This window comes from Microtus ochrogaster, unplaced genomic scaffold, assembly GCF_000317375.1.
Source record: "Microtus ochrogaster isolate Prairie Vole_2 unplaced genomic scaffold, MicOch1.0 UNK14, whole genome shotgun sequence".
Taxonomy (NCBI): Eukaryota; Metazoa; Chordata; class Mammalia; order Rodentia; family Cricetidae; genus Microtus; species Microtus ochrogaster.
The window spans coordinates 3,755,776-3,762,969 of NW_004949112.1; the positions used below are offsets into that span (position 1 = coordinate 3,755,776).

Consider the following 7,194-nt stretch of genomic DNA (forward strand, 5'->3'; position numbering starts at 1 on the left):
AAAAAAAAAAAAAAAAAAAAAAAAAAAAAAAATGGGAGAAAGAAAAACAATTGAAGATGGGAGAGAAACACAGGAAAATTATGTCCACACAGGGCAGAACCCACTTCTGGTGGGCAGCTGATGGCTCTTCCTCTCCTGAGACCCACCCAAAGCATGGTTGACCTAGGTGCTGGGGAAAGAACTCGGACCTCATTCATGCTCAGCAAATCTCTTCCATTGAGCCACAATCTCTGCCCCTGTTTTAGTTTTCGCCTTGAGGCAGGATTTCAGGAAGTCACCCAGGCCAGCCTTGAACTCTTGAACTGTAGCCCAAACAGGCTTGGAAGTTGTGACACCCTTGTTCCAGCCTCCACAGCAACTGGGAGATAGGCCTGGCTTGGCTTATTTTCTGACTGAATTGATCTTGGAACAATTAGATCTCCGTATGTTTTTATTGAATGTGTGAAGAAAGCAATGAAGGGTAAGGCAAGGTGGGAGGGACAGAGCCAGAGTTCTGCATTTTCTCTGTGGCTCCTGTGAGGACCAGGCTCCAGGCATCCTGCTGACCCTGCTGGCTTGCCTTCTGTTCATAAGGTTTCGTACCCAGCCCGGGGGGTTTTGCAGTGAGCACCCAGGCTCAGGCAGCCTGGTATGGAGACAGAGATGGGAGGAGAGATTGAGTATTTGAGTGTCCTGCTGTACTGCCCCTCCCCACACCCTAGCAGGGCCTTCCCCGGGGAGGTGGGCTGAGTAGTCACCTGCACAGAGGAACAGGATAGAGGAGGCCCAGCCCAGGTAAAAGGACCATGAGAAGAATGTCTGGACCTGCGGAAATGGAGTCTGGCTCCATCTATTACTGGTGTACACCGCCATGGCCACTATGATGGAGAGAGCTGAAGACAAGAACAAGAGAGAGCTGGCTTGGCCACTGCAGGACTCACCAGCCCTGGCGTCCCAGTGCAGCCCAGATTCCATTCATACCTGCAGCAAAAGCCATGACAGTTGACACCAGAGGGCCACGGCCTGGGAGGGATAGGGCTGGACTGTAAGACAAAATCAGGAAGCCCACGGACACCAGGCTCCACAGGGCAGCCAGGATACAGAAGCTCTGTGTCACATGGATATAACCTAATGCACGATGAGACTTGTGGGTGTCTGCTCCCCACTGGCCATTCCCACCACCAGGGAGCCCACGGCACATTACCTGCTACCTGGATCTCATGTGTCCTCGGCCAGAGGCCGCTGTGGGAAGAGGAGTTGGGGCCTGTGGCCACTATCCAGAAGTCAGTGCTCAGAGCAATCAGAGAAGAAGTCAGGCCCAGGAGGCCAGCAAGCAGAGCCAGGGACCGGCAGGGCTCCATGGACACAGCTCTGGCTTTCTACTTATGGGGTAAAGACACAGATAACCCAGACTGTTGGGTCTCAGGGAAAGGAGAAGGTCATGCACCCAGACTCCCTGGTCCTCCCAGCTGAAGAAGCAGCCAGCAGTCAGTCACTTTGGCTGTAGCTTCAGGCCTGGCATCTGACTCTTCTCACACCCCCCCTTCCTGCGCGGTTTCCCCTCCCCTCTTCTCCTCCTGCCTGGCGAGGGTGGGCCTGCTGATGTCTTCACTCACTGGCTGCTCTGGGGGTGTCCACCTTCCGTGGTCTAGGTAGTGGTTTAGACTGTTGTCACGGGTTCTGTGCCTCTACAGTTGGAGACAACAGAGCGGCTTCCTGGAAGACCTTAGGGAGGGCTGTGGGGGCCCAGAGGTGGGAAGTACACCAGTCATACTAGGGTGTGAATTAACTCAAAGGGGAGATGTGGCTGGGGGGGCAGTTATTTCACATTTTCCTGTGGTTTTTACACTCTGCTCCTAGACTATAGCACTAGAGTTTCCAATAGTAGAAGATTAGCGGGGTCAAAATACCAGTTCCAAGGGAGGGAGGACTTGGTGGGAAGAGAGATTCCATGGTCCTAGTTAAAGCCTCTGTCCAGGACAGACAGGATTCCATAAAACTTAAGGACAGGAAGGTCTTCCCACATCCTCATCTCACAATATAGTGAGAATTCACCCCACCTGGCTGGGCCCTCCAGCATGGGTGTCTTAACACCAAGATGAGGCTGTCTGGGGAGTAGCAATTCAGGGCTATTCTGCCTCTGTCTTCCAGTGGTCAATACCTTCTCTCCAGGGAAACACAGAATGTGTCTGTCATCCCTTACTGTCTTCTCAGCACTCAAGAGATCTGAGGCAGGAGGATCACAAGTTTAAGGCCAGCCTTGGCTACCTGAGACTCTGTCCTTCCAAAAACATAAACTAAAATGAAGAGGGAGCAGAACCTCCCCTTCCTTCCCTGGATGGTCCTAGCGGAGAGGGCGTCCAGGGAAGGAAGCAGAGGGAAGGCGCTGCCTGGAGCGGGTGGGGAGCAGGGAAGCTTTATTTCCTGAGATCAGATTGTTCATCCTGTTATCCCACACATCCATTTCTAGACATTAAACCATGGCCGTCTCCAGGGTAGGGACCCATTTATCTTGTTCCCATCCCTGCAGAACTGAGGAAGAGAAGACACCATGTCAGAATACCCCTGTCCCCCAACCACCACCCTAGCCCATTTCTCCAAACCAGCACTGTGAGGACTCACACTTTGATAGTTTCACATCAGTTTATTAGATCACAAAATGCCTCTCTAAAAGAGTTTCCATTTCTCTACCACCCTTCGGGCAAGGTAGGGGTTCATGTCTTCTCAACTCCTTCCCACCTGACCCACACAGGACAGAGGGATCAGGGACTCCCCTATCTAGAATCCAGGACTGAGCCCCCTCATTCCCTCAGGAGCCAAGACTTCCTCCAGCTCCTAGGTCCTCCCCTTCCTCTTCAGTGCCTTCATCGTAACTTCTATCTGCAAGGTTTGTCCCTGGTCTCAGCGTGGGGTGGACAGACGCCGGCACTCGTGCATCCGGTAGGCACACATGTAGAAAATGCCTGTGTGGACAGAATCCGTTGATACCCAAACCCTTTGGGTCTGCCTTTCCATTTCAAGAGACTCTTCATTCATTTCCTCCCTCCCTAGGACCCAGAGTCTGCCATCAGATGTGTGTAGGGTGTCTTGTCACCTCACCCTCTGAGGTTGCTTGCCTTGCCCCAGACTTCCACCTTCCCATCACTCTGCCTCAGTACCTGCAAAGAAGGTCATGAGCAGGGCCACCCAGCCCAGGATGTAAGACCATGAAAAGCGCCAGTCCCCAAAGCGGCGGCCGAGGAAGCTGACAGTGACTCCAGTGTAAATGGCCAAGGCCAACAGGACGAAAAGAGCTGGGGAGAGAGCATGGGGTGGCGTGAAGTTGGATAAGAGAATAGGAGATAAGGAAGAGGGGAGGTTGATGACGGTGGCAACAGTGGAAGGTGATGTGGGGGATGGGACTGGGTGAGGACACGTTGGGCAGAACACTTGTCTCTGTTCTGGGAGGGGAAACAAACCCTTGCAGTGTCCTGAGTTACAGAGTCTTACTCTAAAGACCTTGGATCACACTAGAGTTTCTGTGAACTAACAGGTGGCTCGGGGTGCCTATCAAATGCCCGCCAGGGACTGGGGCTGTGGTGATTTGAATAAGAATGCCTCCCAGAGACTCATATTTTTAAACATTGAGTCACCACGATGTGGCACTAGTTGAAAGGATTAGAAGGATTGGAAGGAGGAAATGTATCACTGGGGGTGGCCTTTGAGGTTTCAGAAGTCCATGCCGAGCCCAGACTCTCTCTCTCGACCTGTGGATCAGTATGTAGCTCTCAGGTATTCTCCAGCACTGTGAATTCTCCCTTCTATGAAGATAGTACACCAAATCTCTGGAACTGTAAGCAAGCCCCAGTTAAGTGCTTCCATTTGTAATAGCTACTGTGATCTTGGTGTCACTTCTCAGCAATGACTAAAACAGAAGGGTATGAGGATCCTGAGCCCGAGACTGCTGCCTCTGGGACGACGGAAGCTGGAGGCTAAACCAAGTCCATCTGTGGTGGCTGGTCTTCAGTGTCTGCTCTGCTGGATCTAGGACCCTAGGACACACACACTCCCACACACGTGCATTGTGTGAGTGTGTGTGTTTCCAGAGAAGAGGTTATTTACTTATTATTTGATGTGTGTGTGTGCTTTGGCACTTGAGAGGAGGTCAGAGGGCACTTTGTAGGAGTCTGTTCTCTCTCTCCAGTGTGTAGATTCTGGGGACATAAACACCAGGCTTGAAAGTCTGAGTCATCTCACCAGCCCCCCCAAAGCATTTTAATTAGGTAGAATATACACCCTAAATGTGGACAACAGTATCTCATTGTTTTGTTCTGTCTAGGATAAAAAATAAGAAAGTGAGTCTAGCACTGGCTGTTCTCTGTTTCCTGATTGTGGGTGCAATATGACCAGCTGCCCCATGCTTCTGTCATCGTGACTTCTGTGTCATGATGGTCTGTGCCCTCCAACTGTGAGCTAAATAGACCTTTCTACCTTTTTGAAGTTGTTTCTGGTTAAATATTTGGTCATAGCATTGAGAAATGACACTAATGCACCCGTGTGATGAAATTCTGGTAGGATTCACTGTATATGTCTCTTCATCAGCTGGTCCTGGGCTGAATGTGTATCAAGACTGTCACTGTAAGTGTGAATATTTTTTAAGTTCTATGGGGTGGCTAGTATTGGAATCCCTGCCTAGAATCCGCTAGTGATACAGTTGCCATGCCAATCATGCCCCAGTTGGGGGGGCTGGGTATGGCTCAGTGGTAGAACCTCTGCCTAGAATTTTCCAGTGAGAGGCTAAGAGTGGTAGAATGTCTTCCTAGTGTATGTAAGTTCCAGAGATTTTATTCTCATTACTAGGACAAAAGAAAGAAAGGAAAGAAGGGAGGGAGGAGGTGATTGCCTCTAATTACAAAGTGGAGTTAAAAGCAAAGGAGAAAGGGAAGTTGGTAGAGTTGGGTCTAGGGGTGATGAGAAGTGGATGTTGGCATGGGGTTGAGGAGCTGGGAAATTTGGGTGGGGAAGAAAGGATAGGCTCACTCACTGGAGGCAAAAAACATGATGCCAGCGGAGAAGGGCCTGGAGAGGCGGGTGAAGGCAGACTGCTGTGCAAAGGCTAGGACGCCCATGATGATGCCCGAGGTGGCACACAGGGCAGACAGGATCATGAAAGCCCGGGTGGCATTCCAGTATGCTGTGGAGACATCACAGTTACTCCGGGCCCCTGTTTCCTTCATGATCTGACTTGGCTCTTCCCTCCGTTGACCTAGCAAACTCATCCTCCAATGCCCCAGCTCTCGCGGCCTCTTCTGGGAACTGACCACGGCCACCATCCTCACTCTCTGCTTTTCATTCTAGCTGTCTCTTCTGTTTCACCCCCTCCAGCTCGACTTCTCCCTGAAGACAGGGACTGGCTTGCTTCTTGATGTGTGCGTCCCAGCATGGGTGTGGCTGACACGTAGGCCCTGTGAAGTGTTTATTGGATGAATGTTTCCCCATATGCTCTTGACAATAATCTCCATCTCTCTGATCCCTTCCTTTTCATCCATTATACTTTGCTGCATCTGAAAAGTCCTGATCTTTTAACTGTATCTGTGGTGTCTGAAAAGACCAGGGCTGGCTCCTTCTCTCTTGGTTGCATACGCAGCCCCTGACACCTGTCTGGCACATAATAGATGTAACAAGTTTTGAGACTGGGTCTCTGATAGCCCAATCTTCTTGTCCTTGAACTTAATGTAGCTAAGATTGACCTTGAATTCCTGACTCTGCTGTCTCTACATTCCAAGTGCTGGAATTACACTTGAGATGCCATGCTTTCCTTTGTCCTGATGTGGCTCAGCTTGGGTCTCCTGAGTTCTAGCACTGCAGGTGTGCACCACTAACTGAACAGCCCCCGAACATTCCTGGAAGATGGAAGGAGGCTGACCTATGAAAAGTTCTTGGGCTAGGTTTAGCTTATTTTTGTTGTTTTCAGGATAACACTCAATAATTATTAATTAAAATACTGTAGAAAATCTTGTGGAGTGTAGCTTGATGTATTTTGATGTATTAGCTTATCATATACTGTATTGTATGATACACTAAATAAAACATTAAATATTACTAAACTTCCATGCTACATAAAGTATATTATGTAGACTACAGCATATTATTCATTAGTATAATATATTCATACCTAATATATACTATGTAATATATTTTTCCATGTCACGCTTCTTCCATTGTGTGTGTGTGTTGAGTACATGCCTGGATGTTTATATGGAAACATGTATGTACGTGCATATTGAGACCCAAGGTCGACCTTGGGTGTTGTTCCTCAGGAGCTGTCCACCTTGTTTTTTGAAATAAGGTCTCTTCCTGGCTCACCAAGTAGCTAAGCTGGCTGGCCAGGGAACCTCAGGGATCTGCATCTCTCTCTGGTGTTTTAGAGTTAGAACTGTTATTTGTTTGTTTGTTTGGGTGACAGGCAATCCTCTTACCTCAGCCTCCTGGTTCCAAAATTATAGATGCAAGCCACCATGTCTGGCCAGCTGGCCAGTCAGCCTGCTTGCTTGTCTGTTTGCCTGTCTGCTTACATACCTCTGGTTATTTGAATGAGAATAGATCCCATAGGCTTATGTTTTTGAATGTTTGGTCCCCAATTGGTGGAACTGTTTGGGAGTTAGGAGGTGAGGCCTTGTTGGGAGGAGGTATGTCATTGGGGGTGGACTCTTGAGGTTTCTAAAGTCCATGCCAGGCCTGGTCTGTCTGTCTGTCTCTCCCCCTCTCTTTGCCTCCTGTTTGTGGATTAAGAGGTATCACTCAGCTGCAGCACCACCCCTGCCTGCCTGCCACCATGCTCCCCATCATGATGGTCACGGACTCTAACACACTACAACTGTAAGCCCCAATAAACTCTTCTATAAGCTTTTTTGGTCATGGTGTTTTGGCATGGCAATAGAAGAGTAACTAAGAGACTTCCTACTTATCCATCCATCCATCCATCCATCCATCATCCATCCATCCATCCTATCTGTCATCTAGCTTGTCCTATCCTTCCTATCAGTCTATCCATCTATCTATTCTCCATGATCTCTACATTATTTATACACTTATCCATCCTGCCCATCATATTTCTATCTTATCTATCTATGCATCCATCGTATCTCTATCTTATTATCCATACATCCATTCTATCATCCTATCTATCTATCTATCTATCTATCTATCTATCTATCTATCTATCTATCTATCTAT

General features: G+C 48.8%; 2 protein-coding genes across 2 annotated transcripts in view; both read right to left on the reverse strand.

Moving 5' to 3' along the window:
• Positions 1-50: 50 nt before the first annotated feature.
• Positions 51-1,606, reverse strand: Nkg7 (natural killer cell granule protein 7). Its single transcript, XM_005366910.2, has 4 exons — positions 1,184-1,606; positions 961-1,107; positions 738-872; positions 51-625 (listed from the first exon to the last, which is right to left on the reverse strand). The coding sequence occupies exons 1-4, from the start codon at positions 1,338-1,340 to the stop codon at positions 567-569; spliced, it is 498 nt and encodes a 165-aa protein (XP_005366967.1). The 5' UTR covers positions 1,341-1,606; the 3' UTR covers positions 51-566.
• Positions 1,607-2,353: 747 nt separating this feature from the next.
• The window catches only part of Lim2 (lens intrinsic membrane protein 2), a 7,631-nt gene continuing 2,790 nt past the window's right edge, over positions 2,354-7,194 (reverse strand). The window contains exons 2-4 of the mRNA XM_026789127.1: positions 5,003-5,152; positions 3,138-3,272; positions 2,354-2,942 (exon numbers count right to left, since the gene is read on the reverse strand). Of these exons, the coding sequence (XP_026644928.1) occupies positions 2,881-2,942; positions 3,138-3,272; positions 5,003-5,152 (347 nt within the window). The 3' untranslated portion in view covers positions 2,354-2,880. The remainder of the gene's footprint in view (positions 2,943-3,137; positions 3,273-5,002; positions 5,153-7,194) is intronic.